General features: G+C 44.8%; 1 protein-coding gene across 1 annotated transcript; it reads right to left on the bottom strand.

The window, feature by feature from the left end:
• Positions 1 to 14,003: 14,003 nt before the first annotated feature.
• RPS10 (ribosomal protein S10) lies at positions 14,004 to 19,888 on the bottom strand. Its single transcript, XM_036867843.1, has 6 exons — positions 19,738 to 19,888; positions 18,747 to 18,896; positions 18,351 to 18,522; positions 16,788 to 16,865; positions 14,730 to 14,785; positions 14,004 to 14,094 (listed from the first exon to the last, which is right to left on the bottom strand). The coding sequence occupies exons 2-6, from the start codon at positions 18,894 to 18,896 to the stop codon at positions 14,053 to 14,055; spliced, it is 498 nt and encodes a 165-aa protein (XP_036723738.1). The 5' UTR covers positions 19,738 to 19,888; the 3' UTR covers positions 14,004 to 14,052.
• Positions 19,889 to 20,166: the final 278 nt, after the last annotated feature.

The raw sequence follows: 20,166 nt of genomic DNA, 5'->3' as shown, positions 1-20,166 counted from the left end.
AATGGAAAATATAATTGAACAGATGCTTCACAAAATAAGACAAAAATGCCCAACAAGCACATAGAAAAACGTTTAAGATCATTGTTATTAGGTAACTATAAATTAAAACTACAATGAGATACAATGTCACACTCATTAGAATGAATAAAATCAAAAAGACTTACAACAGCAAATGCTGACTATGCTGTGGAGCAAATGAAACTCTGATACAATGGTTGTGTGCTGGTTGTACAATGAAACACCACTCCAAAGAACCTTTTGGAAAATTCGTATTAAGTTAGGCAGATCTAGCCTATGACCCAGCAATTCCACTCCTAGGCATTTACCCAACAGAAGTTAAGACAAATGTTCACAAAAACTTAACAAAAGAATGTTTACGACAGCCTTATTCATAATAACCCCAAGCTGGAAGTTGCCCAAATGTCAAAAGGAAAATAGATGAATAATGGTATATTTGTGCAATGGAATACTACTCAACAATAAAATAAATTACTGATACGTGCAACAATATGGATAAATTCCAAAAACATTATAAGTGAAAGAAGCTAGTCATTTTGAAAAGTGTATATTATAGAAATACAGTTCTATAAAATCTAAATATAGACCAAACAAATCTGTGGTGATAGTAATCTGATAGTGGTTGTAGGAACACTGGGGAAGGAACTGGCTGGAAAAGGGCGGGAAAAAACATCCCGGGGGGATAAAAATGTTTTATCTCCTGTTTTAGGCAGTGATTATATAGGAGTATGCAATTGTCAAAACTCAATGAACTGAATATCTAAAATCTGTGCATTTTTATTGTATATTCTTTACGTTTTAATTTAAAGGGCTAAAAATCAATGATTTTTAATATTCTAGAAGAAAACAATTAGAAAATAAAGTTTAAAAGAACAATTCCATTTAAAATACCATTAGAATACTCAGGAATAAATTTAACAAAAGATTTTGCACTAAAAATTACAAAACATTGTTGAGACAGATTGAAGAAAATCTAAATGAGTGGAGAGATATACCATGTTAATGGACTGAGAGACTTGAGCGTGTTAAGAAGTTAATTCTCCCCAAATTGATCTGTATATTCAAAGCAATCCCAATCAAAGTCATGTCCATGTTGTAATCCCTAGAATCTATGAATACATCACCTTTCACAGAAAAGGGGACTTTCCAGATGTGATTAAGTTAAGGATCTTGAGATGGGGATATTAACCTGCATTAGCTGGGTGGGCCCAATGTAATCATACGGGTCCTTATAAGGGAAAGAGGGAGACAGGAGAGTCAGAGACAGACAAAAAGATGTGATGACAGAAGTAGAGGTCAGAGGGAGAGAGATTTAAAGATGCTGGCTTTAAGATGTTGGAAGGGAACTTCCCTGGTGGCACAGTGGTTAAGAATCCGCCTGCCAATGCAGGGGACACGGGTTCGATCCCTGGTCAGGGAAGATCCCAAACGCCGTGGAGCTACTGAGCTTGCGCACCACAACTACTGAAGCCCGAGCACTCTAGGGCCTGCATGCCACAACTACTGAGCCCACGTGCTGCAACTACTGAAGCCCGTGTGCCTAGAGCCCATGCTCTGCAACAAGAGAAGCCACCGCAGTAAGAAGCCTGTGCACCACAACGAAGAGTAAGCCCTGCTCGCCACAACTAGAGAAAGCCCGCGCACAGCAATGAGGACCCAACACAGCCAAAAATAAATTTAAAAATTAAAAAAAAAAAAAAAGATGTTGAAAGGGGTCATGGAATGCAGGTAGCTTCCAGAAGCTGGAGAAGGCAAGAAAACAGATTCTCCCCAAAGCAGCAAGAGGAACACAGCCCTGCTGACCCATTTAGGACTTCTGACCCCTAGAACAGTAAGATAATAAATTTGTGTTGTTTTAGGCCACTAAATGTGTGTGAATTTGTTACAGCAGCAATAGGAAACTAATACACCTAGCAAAAATGAAAACATGTCCACAAAAGGACCTGTACAAAATGTTCACAGCTGCTTTATTCATAACAGCCAAACAACATAGAAGTCCATCTGTGATAGGGGGTGGATTAACTGGGAAGAGACATAAGAGAATTTTATGGGAAAGTGAAATATTCTGCATCTGGATAGGGGTGTCAGTGCCCTCCAGGCCAAAACCATGCATATACCTGTAGTTGAACAAGTTGGGATTTTTGCTCCTTACAATGATGGAGAACACATACCATGGAGAAGCATAGAGCATCTCAGAAAGGTGATTTTTAAAATGCCTGAGGTGATTTGGGGGAGGTTTTAAGGAAACAGGGCTTTGTTCTGGATCGGATGCTGTCAGGAAGCAGGGTAACTCTATGATTGGGTATCTTAAAAAATCTTTCCTAGAATGAGGGAGAACATGGCTAAAGACATAACTGGTAGAGAAGCAGTCCCTCATATCATCTGAGAGAGGGGCATGCTTTATATTTTAGTGGTTTGTACAGTGAACTTGTTTTTGTCTGTGCTTAGACAAGATTATAAAGTTTTTTGACTTTGAGTCACAAAGTCACCTTGTCTGATGCTGATGTTTGATGACATTGTTTATATCCAACAGGAGAGTGACATGGACTCAACTGTGAGTGCCAGGCCAACTTCTAACATGCCAAGGCCTAGCTGTAAGGGTCAGGCCAGTTCCTGGATGTCAGGGACTGCTTTTCTCCTTCTCAGAAAAGTGAGTTACATGGTTGTGTCCATTTGTCAAAAGGGTGGAGTTAGGACTTGTATATTACAAGGTCAGGTGGACCCCGAAAGCCTGTATAAAGAAAATCAGACTATTCAATATACACAAATCAATCAATGTGATACACCATATTAACAAACTGAAGGATAAAAAACCATATGATAATCTCAATAGATGCAGAAAAAGCTTTCGACAAATTCCGACACCCATTTATGATAAAAACCCTCCAGAAAGTAGGCAGAGAGGGAACTAACCTCAAAATAATAAAGGCCATATATGCCAAACCCACAGCCAACATCGTCCTCAATGGTGAAAAACTGAAACCATTTCCACTAAGATCAGGAACAAGACAAGGTTGCCCACTCTCACCATTATTATTCAACATAGTTTTGGAAGTTTTAGCCACAGCAATCAGAGAAGAAAAAGAAATAAAAGGAATCCAAATTGGAAAAGAAGAAGTAAAACTGTCACTGTTTGCAGATGACATGATACTATACACAGAGAAACCTAAAGATGCTACCAGAAAACTACTAGAGCTAATCAATGAATTTGGTAAAGTAGCAGGATACAAAATTAATGCACAGAAACCTCTTGCATTACTATACACTAATGATGAAAAATCGGAAAGTGAAATTAAGGAAACACTCCCATTTACCATTGCAACAAAAAGAATAAAATACCTAGGAATAAACCTACCTAAGGAGACAAAAGACCTGTATGCAGAAAACTATAAGACACTCATGAAAGAAATGAAAGACCATACAAACAGATGGAGAGATATACCATGTTCTTGGATTGGAAGAATCAACATTGTGAAAACGACTACACTACCCAAAACAATCTACAGATTCAATGCAATCCCTATCAAACTACCAATGGCATCCTTCACAGAACTAGAACAAAAAATTTCACAATTTGTATGGAAACACAAAAGACCCCGAATAGCCAAAGCAATCTTGAGAAAAAAAATGGAGCTGGAGGAATCAGGCTCCCTGACTTCAGACTACTACAAAGCTACAGTAATCAAGACAGTATGGTACTGGCACAAAAACAGAAATATAGATCAATGGAACCGGATAGAAAGCCCAGAGATAAACCCATGCACATATGGTCACCTTATCTTTGATAAAGGAGGCAAGAATATACAATGGAGAAAAGACAGCCTCTTCAATAAGTGGTGCTGGGAAAACTGGACAGCTACATGTAAAAGAATGAAATTAGAACACTCCCTAACACCATACACAAAAATAAACTCAAAATGGATTAAAGACCTAAATGTAGGGGACTTCCCTGGTGGCCCAGTAGTTAAGAATCCGCCTGCCAATGCAGGGGACACGGGTTCCAGCCCTGGTCCGGGAAGATCCCACATGCCGCAGAGCAACTAAGCCCAAGCACAACAACTACTGAAGCCCATGCGCCTAGAGCTCGTGCTCCGCAACAAGAGAAGCCACCGTAGTGAGAAGCCCGCGCATCACAGCAATGAGTAGCCCCCACTCGCCGCAACTAGAGAAAGCCCGCGTGCAACAACAAAGACCCAACGCAGCCAAAAATTAAATAAATTTATTTAAAAAAAAAAAAAAGACCTAAATGGAAGGCCAGCCACTATAAAACTCTTAGAGGAAAACATAGGCAGAACACTCTTTGACAGCAAGATCCTTTTTGATCCACCTCCTAGAATAAGGGAAATAAAAACAAAAATAAACAAATGGGACCTAATGAAACTTCAAAGCTTTTGCACAGCAAAGGAAACCATAAGCAAGGCAAAAAGACAACCCTCAGAATGGGAGAAAATATTTGAAAATGAAGCAACTGACAAAGGATTAATCTCCAAAATATACAAGCAGCTCATGCAGCTCAATATCAAAAAAACAAAAAACCCAATCCAAAAATGGGCAGAAGAGCCTGCACGTCTGGAGCCTGTGCCTCACAACAAGAGAGGCTGTGATAGTGAGAGGCCCGCACACCGCGATGAAGAGTGGCCCCCGCTCGCTGCAACTAGAGAAAGCCCTCGCACAGAAACGAAGACCCAACACAGCCAAAATTAAATAAATAAATAAATAATAAAATAATAATTAAAAAAAAAAAACTACAATGAGGTATCACCTCACACCGGTCAGAATGGCCATCATCAAAAAATCTATAAACAGGGGCTTCCCTGGTGGTGCAGTGGTTGAGAGTCTGCCTGCCAATGCAGGGGACGCGGGTTCGAGCCCTGGTCTGGGAGGATCCCACATGCCGCGGAGCGACTAGACCCGTGAGCCACAACTACTGAGCCTGCGCGTTTGGAGCCTGTGCTCCGCAACAAGAGAGGCCGCGACAGTGAAAGGCCCGCGCACCGCGATGAAGAGCGGCCCCCGCTTGCCGCAACTAGAGAAAGCCCTCGCATGAAACGAAGACCCAACACAGCCAAAAATAAATAAATTAAAAAAAAATCCTTCCCTCTACTTTTACTATCACTCTAGTCCCAAACAACATCCTTTTTGTCTTAACAACTGTAACCGTCTCCCATTAAGTAGTTGCCATTCTTAAAAAAAAAAAAAAAAATCTATAAACAATAAATGCTGGAGAGGGTGTGGAGAAAAGGGAACCCTCTTGCACTGTTGGTGGGAATGTAAACTGATACCGCCACTATGGAGAACAGTATGGAGGTTCCTTAAAAAACTAAAAATAGAACTACCATACAACCCAGCAATCCCACTACTGGGCATATACCCTGAGAAAACCATAATTCAAAAAGAGTCATGTACCACAATGTTCACTGAAGCACTATTTACAATAGCCAGGACATGGAAGCCACCTAAGTGTCCATCGACAGATGAATGGATAAAGAAGATGTGGCACATATATACAATGGAATATTACTCAGCCATAAAAAGAAACAAAATTGAGTTATTTGTAATGAGGTGGATAGACAAACTGTAGTACATCCACATAGTGGAATACTCCTCAGCAACAGAAAGGAATAAATTACTTCCTCAGGCAGCATCATGGATGAATCTCAAAACCATATGCTGGGACTTCCCTGGTGGCGCAGTGGTTAAGAATCTGCCTGCCAATGCAGGGGACACGGGTTCGAGCCCTGGTCCAGGAAGATCCCACATGCCGCGGAGCAACTAAGCCCGTGAGCCACAACTACTGAGCCTGTGCTGTAGAGCCCACTAGCCACAACTACTGAAGCCTGCACGCCTAGAGCCCATGCTCCGCAACAAGAGAAGCCACCGCAGTGAGAAGCCCATGCACCACAAAGAAGAGTAGCCCCCGCTCGCTGCAACTAGAGAAAGTCCGCGCACAGCAATGAAGACCCAACGCAGCCAAAAATAAATAATAAATTAATTAATTAATTAATTAAAAACAAAAAACCGTATGCTGAGCAAAAGAAGTCAGACACAAAAGAGGACATACTGGGACTTCCCTGGTGGTCCAGTGGGTAAGACTCCACACTCCCAGTGCAGGAGGCGTGGGTTCGATCCCTGGTCGGGGAACTAGATCCCGCATGCATGCTGCAACTAAGAGTTTGTATGCCACAACTAAGAGCCCGCATGCCACAGGAAGATATCACCTGTCGCAACTAAGATCCAGAACAGCCAAAATAAATACCTAAAGAAATAGGGGGGAAGAAAAGGACATACTGTATGGTTCCAGTTTTCTGATATTCTGGAAAAGGCAAAATTATGGAGACTAAGAACACTGGTTGTCAGAGTGCTGACCACACAGGGGCAACATGCGGGACCTTTTTTTAGGGTGATGGAAAAGTTCCATAGCTTTGCTGTGGCAGTGGTTACACGCCTATATGTTTATCAAAACTCAGAACTGTATCCCTAAAAAGGGTAAATTTTACTGCATGTAAATTATACCTCCATAAATTTGACTTTAAAAAAACAATCAAGTTAGGGGTAAGAGGGCAGTGGGTATAGGGATCGATGTAACAAGAGTGGCAGAATGTTGATGACTGTTGAAGCCCACTGGTGGATATATGGTGGTTTATTACACTCTTACATTTATCTTATATATGCTTGAAATTTTCCATAATACTTTTTTTTTTAACAGAAGGGGAAATCTCTGCGATGGAGGCCAAGATGTCAGAGTCATTTGACTGTTCATCCCTCCCTCCCCTCCCTCATACACTCTTTGCACATTAATGAACTGATGACCCTAGATTCTCAAACTGACCTCCTGCTTCTCATGCACTTAAATAAACTAGAACAATTTACTTTGACATTTCTTTCTGGTACTCTTCAGAATTTTTACGTCATTTGATTTGTGGCTTTTACAAGTTTTGCTCCATTTTGAGGTCTCTTTATTCCCTCAGCTTGGGTATCCTGTCCCATTTAATATTTATTTTTAAAGATGCCTTTCTCCTCACAATGGCCTCTTTGATATGTCAGTAAACCATGCAGGGCTTATTTTTCAAGTGGCTGTTCTTTTGGATTTGTGCCATGCATTTATCACGGGCTTCCAATAAAGCACTTTTAATAGAAATGGGCTCCAGGCTTTCTATGGGCTGTAACTTTTTAAACAATTCCTTTCATTTCTCTCCCCTTAATGCCCTCATTCTGTCCTAGTTTCCCTTTCTAAAACTCAGCAATCAAATGATGGATTTTCCCCCCTCCCCTTTCCCGTTAGCAGGCTGAATGTGTATTGTGGTCACTATTGACTGAGTGGTTTACCCATGACCACTCAGTGCCCCAGTGTGGTCACTGCACAGACCCAGATTCAGTCTACAATTTCCTGCAGTGGGGATTCAAGTGTTTGCCAAGCATCCAGCACTCCTGGCTATATCAGTCCTCACCTTTATATTGTTAATTGGCTTACTATCAGTCTACAGGATAAAATCTCAACTCTCACACCTATTAGACTGGCTAAAATAATAAGACTGAACAGACCAAGTACCCATGAAGATGAAAGCAACTGAAACTCATATGCTATTGGCAGGAAATGTAAAATGTAAGACTCTGTACTCCTGATGCAGGAGGCCCAGGTTCGATACCTGGTCAGGGAACTAGATCTCACATGCATGCTGTAACTGAGAAGTCCACATGCCACAACTGAGACGTCCGCATGCCGCAACTAAGAGTCTGCATGCCGCAAGGAAGATCACTTTAGAAAACTTTCCACTTTGGAAAAGTTTGGCCATTCCTCAAAATGTTACAGAATTACTATATGACCCATATAGTAATATATACTTAGGAACTCCATTCCTAAGTATATACCCAAGAGAAGTGAAAATATATGTCCACACAAATGAACATGAATGTTCATAGTAGCATTAGTCACAATAGCCCAAAACAGGAAGCAACCCAAATGCTCACTAACAGGTAAATGGATTAAAAATTGTGCTATATCCATACAATGGAATACTACTTAGCAACAAAAAGGAACTTGATACACGCAATGACTCTGATGAATCTCAAAACGATGTTGCTAAGAAGCCAGTCTATAAAAGGGTGCATACTGTATAATTCCATTTTTATAAAACTCTAGAAAACGCAAACTAACCTATACTGACAGAAAACAGATCAGGCAGAAAGCCTGGGGATGGGGTGAGGGATTACCAATCATTGTCTTGATTTCATGGGCTTATACATGTCAAAATTTATCAGACTGTACACTCTAAATACAGGCATATCTCGTTTTACAGCGTTTCACAGATACTGTGTTTTTTACAAATTGAAGGTTTGTGGCAACCCTGCGTCAAGCAAATCTATTGGCGCCATTTTTCCAAACAGCATTTGCTACTTCATGTCTTTGTCACATTTTATCAATTCTTGGAACATTTCAAACTTTCTTATTATTATTTATTATGGTGCTCTGTGATCAGTGATCTTTGATGTTACTACTATGACTCACTAAAGGCTCAGATGATGGTTAGCATTTCTTAGCAATAAAGCTTTTTTAAATTTTTTAAATTAAAAAAAATTTTTTTTTGGCTGCATTGGGTCTTCACTGCTGCGCATGGGCTTTCTCTAGTTGCAGCGAGCAGGGGCTACTCTGCGTTGTGGTGCTTGGGCTTCTCATTGCAGTGGCTTCTCTTGTTATGAAGCACGGGCTGTAGGCATGCGGGCTTCAGGAGTTGTGGCACACGGGCTCAGTAGTTGTGGCTCGCGGGCTCTAGAGCACAGCCTCAGTAGTTGTGGTGCACGGGCTTAGCTGCTCCGCAGCATGTGGGATCTTCCCGGACCAGGGCTCAAACCTGTGTGCCCTCCATTGGCAGGCGGATTCTTAAACACTGTGGCACCAGGGAAGTCCCAATCATTTTTAAATTAAGATATGTACATTGTGTTTTAGACGCAATGCTATTGCACACTTAATAGCATATCATAACTTTCATATGCACTGCGAAACCAAAAAATTCGTGTGACTCATTTTATTGCAATATTCACTTTATTGCAGTGGTCTGTAACTGAACCTGCAATATCTCTGAAGTATGTCTGTATATGTATTTTATTACATGTCAATTATACCTCAACAAAGCTGAAAGAAAGTAAGTAAAAGAATAAAAATAATACAAACTCCTAGACTTGGGGAAGGGAGCCCCAGGCTGCTTCTCCAGTTACTCTGTGAGACATCACCTGGGCCAGCCTCATTCTACTTTAGTTCAAACTGTAAGATTCAGCTCAGAAGGTCACGGTGGCCCACTATGGGAGGACTTCCTCTTGATAATGTTTGCTTCCCTCGTCCCCAGAAGCCACCAGTTAAATTCCAACCATAGCCACTGGACCACTTACCACTTGGTGTAAGTTTCTAGGTCTGTCTCCCCAACTCTGGCAGAACCTCCACGGTCAGGATGTGTCACAGTCACTTTTGCATTCCCAATTTAGGCTCCTGCAGAGATTTTTGTTTTCCCCACCAGTGTTCTTTCTACAGAAGGGGGAGGCTTCTCAGAGATAACTCCCTCCAGGACATCATTCATGCAGCGAATAATTACAAAGGAGCTACTGGATAACCAACAAGGACCTACTGTATAGCACAGGGAACTCTGCTCAATATTATGTAACAACCTAAATGGGAAATTGTATAACTGGATCACTTTGTTGTACACCTGAAACTATCACAACATTGTTAATCAACTATACTCCAATATAAAATAATAAAAAGTTAAAAACAAAAAAGACTAGGGGGCTTCCCTGGTGGCACAGTGGTTGAGAGTCTGCCTGCCAATGCGGGGGACACGGGTTCGAGCCCTGGTCCGGGAGGATCCCACATGCCGCGGAGCGGCTGGGCCCGTGAGCCACAACTACTGAGCCTGCGCGTCTTGGAGCCTGTGCTCCGCAACAAGAGAGGCCGCGATAGTGAGAGGCCCGTGCACCGCAATGAGGGGCGGCCCCCGCTCGCCGCAACTAGAGAAAGCCCTCACGCAGAAACGAAGACCCAATACAGTCAAAAATAAATAAATAATTAAAAAAAAAAAAAAAAAAGACTAGGGACTTCCCTGGTGGCCCAGTGGGTAAGACTCCACACTCCCAATGCAAGGGGCCTGGGTTCAATCCCTGGTCGGGGAAATAGATCCCACATGCATGGTGCAACTAAGAGTTCGCCTGCCTCAACTAAAGATCCCCCGTGCCGCAACTAAGACCCTGCACAGCCAAAATAAATAAATAAATAAATATTAAAAAAAAAAAAAAAAGGAGCTACTACCTATGAGACTCTGAGCTAGGCCACTGGAGCGAGGCTCAGTGTTAGAGAGAAAATGGACCAGTGTCCAAACAGTTCCCACCCAGCCTGCGAGAGCTGAGACCCCACGGGCACGCACGGGAGGAACCCCTAGCCAGACTTTGCACTCAGGTGGGTTCCGTCAGGAAAGGCTTCTCAGAGGAGATATTTAATCTGAAGAATGAACAAGAGCCCCGAGTGGGTGGGGGTGGGAGAGTTTCCCCACATATGTAACACCACATGCAAAAAAACCTGAAGCTGAGAAAGGGCGTCAGTGTAGCTGGATTCTGGAACTTGGAGCCTTGTTTTGGTAGGCAGATGAACCTGTTAGGCCATGCATGTAGTCTGGCATTCGTCTAGATTCTAGAAGACTCTAGAAGGCAACATGGAACTTTGGAAGGATTTTAAGATGAGGAGTAGCTTGTTCACATCTGTTTCTGAAAAATAACTGTGGCTGAGGTGGGGACAGTAGTTGAAATCAAGGCAAAGCTAGAGGCAGGGGACCTCTTAGGAGGCCACTGCACTGGCTCCGGGAAAGTTCATGGCGGCACGAGGCAAGGTGGAGGAGAGAGGGCCAGGTCAGGAGGATGTCTTACACTCCTGCCCCGACACCCAGCCTAGTCACCTAACCGCCAGCAGGCCCCCGCTCCCCTCCATAACATCCTGAGACTTTGTCCTGAAAGCCCAACCTTTCAAAAGGCCATCTCTCACCTCAGTCACTGATCCATCCTCTGAGCCAAGAGTGCTTTACATTCATTGAAAAGTTGGGCAAACCTGGTCCCAGGACAGATTAAACCAGGTCTGCTTCATCTGTGGGCTTTGAAACAATTGCCCTAGTTAGCCCTATCAGCAAGATTCCTTTCTCCCGTCTCATTTCTCCCAGGTCTAAGAACTGATAAATCCATTTTGAGGCTCCGCATCAAAGCAGATGTGATGGGAGCCCATGACCCTGCATTGCTGTGTGGCTACTACAGGCTGCATTCCCAAAGCTTGGAGAACAGTCTGGGCACAGGCCTGCCTCTTTTCTTTTAGTTCTCACTTGAACAGGCCTGGCTTCTGGAGACAAGGGTAGGGATGGTGAATTCCTAGGACCCACACTGTGCTGCTGGAGGCCTGGTGAGGCACTTGTGGAGGGAGGGTTCAAGTGGGCCCTCACGTCTTCAGGGCTAGAGGATGTATCCTTCTCAAAAACACCTTTGTCTCCCAGCACCCAACATAGGCATATGGTAGCTGCTTCTCAAATGTCTATTAATCAAACCAAAATCTGGACTTCTAAAGAACCAGGGCACTTATGAGATGGCACTTGGCCCCACCAAGAGACTTCAAGCTGTTATTGGCACTCCCTATAAGGGGACCGTATTTTTCAGGGAATGGGGATTTGTGTCCATATAGGGAAGTTTGTATTAGGAAAATGTACCTTCAGCTGTCAGCTTCCAAAATCCCTTAAAAATCCTTTGGAGCCTGTTTTTGGTGGTAGTGGTGGTGGGGATTAGCTGGTGAGCCATATATGGGGCTGGTGGGCAGATGCCAGGCTTTCATGGGCCTCGAAACCAACCCTGGAAAAGAGGCCAAAACTTCTCCAAAGCTTTCGCCCAGTGATGGATGTGCCCATGCAGGTGGCCAGGGGGGCTGCTCTCTGCCCCTCGGATTCCACCCACCCCAAGTGACCCTCTCAGGTATTCATAACAAACATTTGTTTTTCCCAAACTCATTTAAAAAATAAAACCTTGATTTTTGACATCTGCTTCATAACCTCACAGACACCACCTGACAGTTTTATTTTCCAATCAAACCTCTTCAAGATACTGACTGGTCTCACCCCTCCCCTGCTCCACACACCCACCTCTGGGTCACTTCAGCCTTCATTCACTGCCCCTGCCCTGCATTTCCTTTCAGTCTGGACTAACAATTTGCCAACTGTAGAGCTTTGGTTTTGCTTTCCTAACTGGACAGTGAGGTCCTTGAAGGCAAATGTCAAGCCTTCTGTTTCCCAGAGCAGTTATCAGCATTGATCCCCAAGCAGCTAGTCAATGATTATTGATTGGCAGGGGCCATTCAATTTACCAAGGTAGGGGAGGGAGGGGGGCTGGCAGGCAAGAACCACCTCCATCTGTATATTTTTATCCGTAGGCTCTGACTCTACTTTGTAGATTCTTTGGGTTTTCCCAGAGTCCATGGGTAATCTTGGAGAACACATTCTGCAACTAATTTAAATCACGAGAGAAAAGGTTGGCAAAGAGCCGTAGCTGAAAAAGTGACATTTTAGGGCTAGAAAATCACCAAGGCTATAGAAGAAACCCATCTGCTCACTTGCTGGCCTCGGTGGGAAACAGTAAAGCTGAGAGCTAACATTTCACAGTAGAATCCAGGTTAAACAATCACAAGGCATGTGAACACGGGCAAACCACTTGACATCCCTCGAGCCAGCAGAAAAATTGGATATAAAGCAACCTTTGGCAAGGCAGCCAAAGCTGCTCTGAAACAGCTTCCCCCAACACCACCTCCTTCTGCCAAAGCAAGCGTCTACTCATTGGCAGTTCAGAATACAAAGCTCACCTCCCAGGACTAAGTGTAAGTGCACATTCAGGGTTGCTGTCCGCTGCCACCTTGTGGTCTAAATTACAACTGCCGGTCAGGACTGAAATAGGTGGTTACCAGTGCAAAACCACCTGTGCAGTTTAGGATTTTTATCAGTTATCAGTTTCACCTGGCTAATTATCCTCCCTCTCCATACAATGCTTGGCCCATAGTACCCCACAAATTATTCCCAAGTCCCCATACCCCTTAAGAAGAGCCACTTCTATTAGTTATCCGTCTTGCTGGCTTGGCTTTCCTTACCTTGGTGGGCCTGCTGGTTGACCCAGAGTTGCTGCCTCAAAAGCTTTGACCCCTGAGCAGGAAGTGCAGATTTACTGCAACCATCAGCAGCCCAGGTTTGACCTGCAAGTCAAAGTTGGTATCTCACCCAGCAAACTTGCCTGCAGGCTTGGGCCCCTGGGCTCTTACTGGGCTGCACCTTCAAGGCTCACTTCCTGGCACTGCACCAAGCATGTGGTGTTTGCAGTGCAGGCCCACAGAAATGGTCCCATCAAACCCCTCTGGGTACTTACATGACACTTGGCCCCACCAAGAGAAAAGCAACACACTGTTCTTGCCCATTTACTCATGTCGTATGCTGGGTCATCACTGACAAACCCCAGGAAAATGGGACAGTGGATTTCCCATTTTCAAGGAGCCCTGGGATAGCAAGACCTCCAGTTGTCTAGTATTCCTGGCGGGGAGGCTGGGCAGTCCCTTTAGGGTGTTTTTGTGCAATGTTTTCTCCCTGATTCTTGTAAACCCTGAGCTTTGAAGATTAATAATTCCAGGACCAGAATAGCAACTTTCCCACCATACAGAGCTGAGCCAGCATGGCTGGTGTGGTAAAGACGCCCAGCTTTCCAACCACCTCCCAGAACGGTTAACCACACTGGACAGGACGCCACAGGGAGGCTTATGCTGGAGCAAAGAGGGCCCAGGTCAAAGCCAAGTACTGCAGCTCTAACAGCAACAAGTGATGTCACCCTGGATAAGGACAACTCCCAAAACCAACCCGGTCTTACCCCACTTAACACTCTGATCCTTAAACCAGTCCTGTTCAGGCTACATAACGCACAAAACAGGGCACACAGATCAATCTTTTCTGGCTACACGTTTATTCAACACAAAACAATCTCTTCCAAACTTTACTGAGGTGGCTGACCACGTCCACGACCAAATCCGCCTCTCTGCAAGAAAAAACATATGACATCAGCATAAGTGGTATGCCGGGCAGCAGGCCTCATCATCACTGGAGAGGTCCCCGTATGTAAGGGCTCAAAGAACCCAGCCCTGCCTCTTACAGGCTCTGGGGCCACATTCACCTCCTAGGCCCATTTCCTGCTGCCCAGGACAGCTGTTGTCCCAACAGTGATACACCATCCCCGGGGTTAATCCTTTACTTGGATTAACTAGTCTCACAACTACCTTGAGATAGCTACTACTTCATAGATGAGGAAACAGGCACAGAGGGGCACCTGCCGAAGACCACACCACCTGGAGTCTAGAGCCTGCTCAATCTCCAGTGTTCTGGTTTCAACCTTGCTTTGGTTCACAAAACTAATCCAGGGAGCCTATGATGGCCATTAATGAACTAGAAAATACCACTATGCTTCATGTAGTATTGATCTGTGAGACGTGTTTCAGTAATTTATATATTTACAGATGTTTGCACACTGTGCCGTAATATAAAAACCTATCTGGAATATGTGTTTGGGAAGAGGAGTGGGACCCACCACACTATACTGCATCTCTGGACATGCAGATCCAAAGGGCTGAGACCAGAATAGTGACTGCTTATGAAGAGCAAAAAGGGGACACTTACAAACTGGAATTCGGTTGCTGACCCAGCCCCGGCCTCGGCTTTCTTGTCGGCACCAGCTGGAATGAGAAACACCGATTTAGATTCATTATATGATCTGATCCACTGCAGAACAAGGACAGACAAGTCACCCAACCCAATCTTGCAAGAAAAGCCATGTCAGCAAAGGTACCATGAAGTACAAGTAAATTACAACCTGCAGTGGGGAAACATCTTCTGAGCCACCTCTGCCCCATCCCTCTCCTGGGGCAGCCTTCCTTAAGTCACCTTACAAAACTCACAGCCCAAACTATTGCCTCCTCCAGGAAGGCTGCCTTGACCATGACGTCTGGATTATGTGCCCTTCCTATATGGCACTTCCAATCACTGAGTTACTTCCACGCTTCAGACCAGCACCTAGCTCAGAGGGAGCTCAATGAAGGGGGAACTAAGAGGTGAAGGGCCCACAGAAGCAAAAAGCAACTTTATTATGACCAAGGGAAAGTGGCAAACAAGATGAAAGATCTAGTGCTGCTCTGTCCTATATGGCAGCCACTAGTCCAAATTGAGATGTGTGCAAAATACCCATCAGATATCAAGACTTGGAGAATGCAAAATATCTCAATGTTTATACAGGTTACATATTAAAATAACATTTCAAAATACACTGGGATTAAAAAAAAATTAATATCCACATAAACCATTTCTATTTGCTTTAAATGTGACCACTAGGAAACTTTACAATTTACATTTGAGGGGCAGGGCTAACAGTCAGTGCAGTTTCAGTAAGTCTTATTCAAATCGGAGCCCCCCCTCTGGCCCATTTCAGACCACACCCACCACAGGCTCCTGTCTGCTCACCCCCTGGCCCTTTGACCAGAGCCACAGTACCCTCCCCAACTCCGTACCTTTGTTCATGCCGATCTCTCCCTGAAATGCTCACTCCCCCACCCTCAACTTGGGGACCAACTGTCACATCCTCTGGCTGATTCCTCGTGTGGTTTGACTTCTAATAAAAGCGACCACGAACTTTCTCTGAGCTGAGAGCCTGTTTGCTGGAGGAAATCTTTCTTACTACTATCCTATAAGCTATTTAGGTTAACTGCTCACTTCTATCTCACACCTGAAGAATCAGGCACCACAAGTAGGGAGGCAAGAGCAGTAAAAGTTAGTAAAAATTCCCTTTACACCTTTCTTTTATATCACAGTTAACTGCTTCTGCAGCAAGGACATAGTCTCTGTAAAACAAATTGAATGGCTCCCCATCTTATTCCAGAGTAAAATCCCAAGTCATACCATGGCCCACAGAACTATGAGACCTACACCCTTATCTGACTCTCCCACTATCTTGTTTAGACAAGTCAGGTGCCTTCCCCATAGGACCTTTGTCTGTAATGCTCTTCCCCCAGGTAGCCTCACCTCCTGCAGATGTTTGCTTCAATCTCACTTTGACAGAACTTTCCCTAAAAATCCAATTGGAAACTGCACACCTCCCCCCCAATAGCACCCACGATGGACATGATATATACTTATTTTTGTTTATCCATCCCCTACTACTAAAATGCAAGTTCAACAAGAGAAGGGCCTTTTGTCTCTCATGTACACTACTAGCCCCCCAGTTCCTAGAATCATGTCTGGCATACCATAGGCACTCAGTATATATCTGTTGAATGAACAGATGTCTGTTGTTCCCATCAGCGCAAACATGTGCTATTTAAAAACAAGATTTTGCACTATTTTTGCAATAAAAAAGCAACAAAGGTGATGTGAGTGGGCCCTGCCCTCAAGCACAACACAGGAACACAACTACAAAACAAAGAAAGCATGTTGCTTTCCTAAAAATCTTCCGTTTTGCTCTAAATGTCTTCAGCTAAAGTCTTCGGTGTCCCCAGCTCAAAGGGCTTTCCTTCTAATCCCCATCCCTGCATAAGACAAGAAGTACAAAGGACTCCAGCTGGAGATGATCTGAGATGAAATGAAAGATCTTTACTGGTTACCTTGGCATCTACAAGGGCCGAGCCCCAGCCAGGGTAGAATCCCAAGATTCTACCCCAATACCCAGATACAGATGATGCTACTCACAGGGCACAGCGCTTCGTCTGTAGGTGTCTCTGTCGGCTTCCCCTCTTGTGAGTCTTGCAGGTCGCTCTCCCTCCAGACCTACACAAATTAAACCACAGTATGAACACAGGGCAACGTGGGAACTCTGTTCCCTTCAGGCCAAAAGAACGAACTGCTCTCCATTCTCACTGGGCAACACTTAGTTATAATGGGTTAATGGGGACAGGAACTCCTACACCCAGAACTGTCAGCTAGAAACTTGCCATCGCTGACGTTTTGGCTCCTCAAAGACCTAGGAAAACGCACATCTTAATTAAAATGTCATACACCTGCAAAAAGTTTGCTTTCTACTGTATTTCTCAGCATAAACACACATTTTCCAATTCCTTGGCAAATTAAGAAATCCAGCCATTTCTACAAACATTTGACTAGCCAAAATTTTGAACTTGACCCATCTCTGAAATGGAAAACTTCCTGTGCAACAGGAAAGGAGGCACCATAAGCTGCAAGCCCCACCTCCAATATAAGTATATAAATACAGAGGCCACCGAGAATCCTCCAGTTCCTCCTCGGGTCTCGCTAGGCTGTGGGATAACATTCTCACAAACACGGAAAGGTTAATCTAGTATTCTACCTTGTTATGCTGGAAAATTACCTAGAGTTCATGATTTGAAAATGGACTTTTTAAAAAATAAAATAAAATAAGATTCAATCTGTAGTAAGTGGTCAAAGTAAATAAACGCCAGGCCCCACCTATGGCAAACTGGAATTTGTGTGGGAACAATGGCATTGGCAACACCCCCATGCCCCCAAAGATTCCAAGATGCGGTGAAGAACCTTTGCTCTAAAGATATGTAATCCTGCCTAACCACCTAGGGAGCTTTCATAAAAAATGCAGATTCCTGAGCTCCATGAAGTACCATTCCAGGGAACCTGACAGTCTGATGATCACCTGTTTTTAGGAATCTCTGCATCTCACCTCATCAAACTCACAAACTGCTCCTCCTACAAAGTTCCAGTGACAAGTTTTTTCAAAACCTAAGGAAAAGGAACCATAGCCCTGACAAATGCCAACTGTGAGCCAACAATGACCTCGAGTCAGAAGGTAATTCCCCACACACAGACCCCTTGCACACTGCTAATATACACACACGCACTCTCTACATCTATTCTCCCCTATCTGTTGTGATTATTTTTGCTCCCATTGCCAAGAAACTCTAGACAACTCTTCATTTATTTCACATGGTAAACAGCTTTGCTTTGGATTTCTTGGGGGGGATAAGCACCTCGCTCTACTGGAAAAATTTCAGGAGAAAATTTCAGTAATACTCTACCACGTTTATCTTGCCACAGACTAATATCCTGTGTTTAATGCCATTTCTCTGAAGACCTGAGTCCAGTTCCATTAAAGGTTCTAGGACTTGACCTAGGTCTTGCGTGCCAGAGTCCCTCAAAAGCTGATTCCAATGTTATATTACTAAGACCACCTCCATGCTCCCCACAAAAAAACCCACTGTTTCACCTCTCTCCCCAGAAAGAGCAACTTCAGAGAATGCCTTCAGAGGCATTATATGGGCACTATACCTTTGGGCCGCGGCCTGCCAGTCTCAGGACGACTGCGGCGCAGGGTGGCAGGCACGATTTCAGGGGGCAGGTGGAGGTAATCCCGGAGATACTGGATACCCTCGTTGGTTAGGTACCAGTAGAAATGTCTCCAGGCAAACTGTTCCTTCACGTAGCCTCGTGATTTGAGAGACTGTAAGACAGAAAACCACGGTTAAGACATAACTAGAGGCTAGAAAAGCAGTGCAAATGGGAAGCCAAACTTCACAGTAGACAAATTTTCACGGTGTATCTACCTCACAGCCCTTCAAGGCAGCAAGCAGCTCTGGCTGTCCTGACCTCTCCTTGGAATTTGCCTTGAACACCAGGTGGAAAATCCCTCCATCTGCACCCCACTCCAGCAGTCCCCCCGGCTACCTGCATGGCCTTCATAACATGAAGATTGGGCACATTCTTGTCTGCCAGCTCGGGGTGCTTAGGCATGTGGACGTCCTTCTTGGCCACCATCACTCCCTCCTTAAAAAGGAGTTCATAAATGGCAATCCGGTTCTTCTTGGGCATCAACATCTGCAAGAAGGAAGCGATTATCAAGAGCCTTTCTGAGCAGTGTGGCCACGGGCCAGTAACCCAGTTCATCACCCCCAAAGACCACACACACACACAAATCACTGTCCCATGGACTGAAATCTCAAACACACCGTGAAAAACAAGAATTCAAACTCCGCTAACTTAAGTCCAAAAGTGACTAGTTCCCTCCCCCACCCTCGAAAACACGATTCAGGTGAGAAGTTGCCAGGACATTAAAATAAAACGAAGATGGAGGTACACACTTGCTGCAAGACCTTCACACTCACAACAAAGGTATAAAACGGGAAGCAGATCCTGTACGCTCGGACTATTTGGGGACCATCAGCAACAAACAGTACCTAATGCGGAATGGGCGCGGCGGTACCTTCAGGTGCACGGGAAGGACCCAGAAGAAAGCCCTCGATTCATGACAGGCCGCTGACCCCAAACCAAAGGGCTGAAACCTTCACAGCCTACCACTCTTCTCCCAAACTAAACTTCCATGGCCAGGCAAAGAGGCAAGTCGGGGAGCGGGGTTCTGCCCCGAAAAACAGCGTGCAAGAGGAGCACAGTCTCCCTAGCCTCACCCGGATCTTCCCCGCCACGAAAGGGCTTCATCCTCCTCTCCTCCTCCGCCTTCCGCTATCGGGACGCCAATCTTCGCCTGCCAGGGCCCCACTACCCCGCGAAGTGCGCCCCTGGCCCCTCTCATTGCTCAGAAATGGAGGTGAGGGGAGCGGGAGCGAGCAGCCTCCGCCGCAACCCCGGGGAGGAGCAGCGACTACGGCGGCGAGAGGGCCAGGATGGGGGCCGATGGAACCCGAACTCCAGAGGAACTCACCACGACGGTTGCTGCGTCCGGGGCCGGAGCTGGAAAGGAAGGGGTATGTGCGGCGCGGCGTCTCTTCCGGGCTGCCGTGCCCCGCCCCCTGTCAGGACCCGCGCGCTGCCTGAGGTGGCCTCGGCGGTGCCTGAGGGACTGGCGTCTCCGGGCGACCGCGAACCATGGCCGCCTTGAGGATGCACGCACGTGGAAACCGCCGCTGGGGGTTCTGACCCTGCGTGCTCTATCAATAAATGGTCACTTTTATTGCTTGGGCAGGCCCTTTAGAAAGTCACTACGTCTTTCTTTTGTTTCCCTTCGGTAATTTAACTTATTATTATGTAAATAATATACGCTCTTTGAGGGGGGAAAAGAGAAACCAGGCGAAATAATAATAACTGCAATAACAATAATAATAAAAGAATAAAAATAGAATCCCATCAACCG

The sequence above is a fragment of the Balaenoptera musculus genome, chromosome 11 (assembly GCF_009873245.2).
Source record: "Balaenoptera musculus isolate JJ_BM4_2016_0621 chromosome 11, mBalMus1.pri.v3, whole genome shotgun sequence".
Taxonomy (NCBI): Eukaryota; Metazoa; Chordata; class Mammalia; order Artiodactyla; family Balaenopteridae; genus Balaenoptera; species Balaenoptera musculus.
This window is presented reverse-complemented; position numbering and strand designations above follow the sequence as displayed.

Excerpts from the sequence above, each read along its gene's own strand:
- RPS10 (XM_036867843.1), bottom strand. The coding sequence starts at position 18,896 with ATGTTGATGCCCAAGAAGAACCGGATTGCCATTTATGAACTCCTTTTT. Across the intron at positions 18,523-18,746 it reads ATGTTATGAAGGCCATGCAG|TCTCTCAAATCACGAGGCTA; the intron begins GTAGCCGGGGGG and ends TCTGTCTTACAG. Across the intron at positions 14,095-14,729 it reads CAGCAACCGAATTCCAGTTT|AGAGGCGGATTTGGTCGTGG; the intron begins GTAAGTGTCCCC and ends TTTTTCTTGCAG.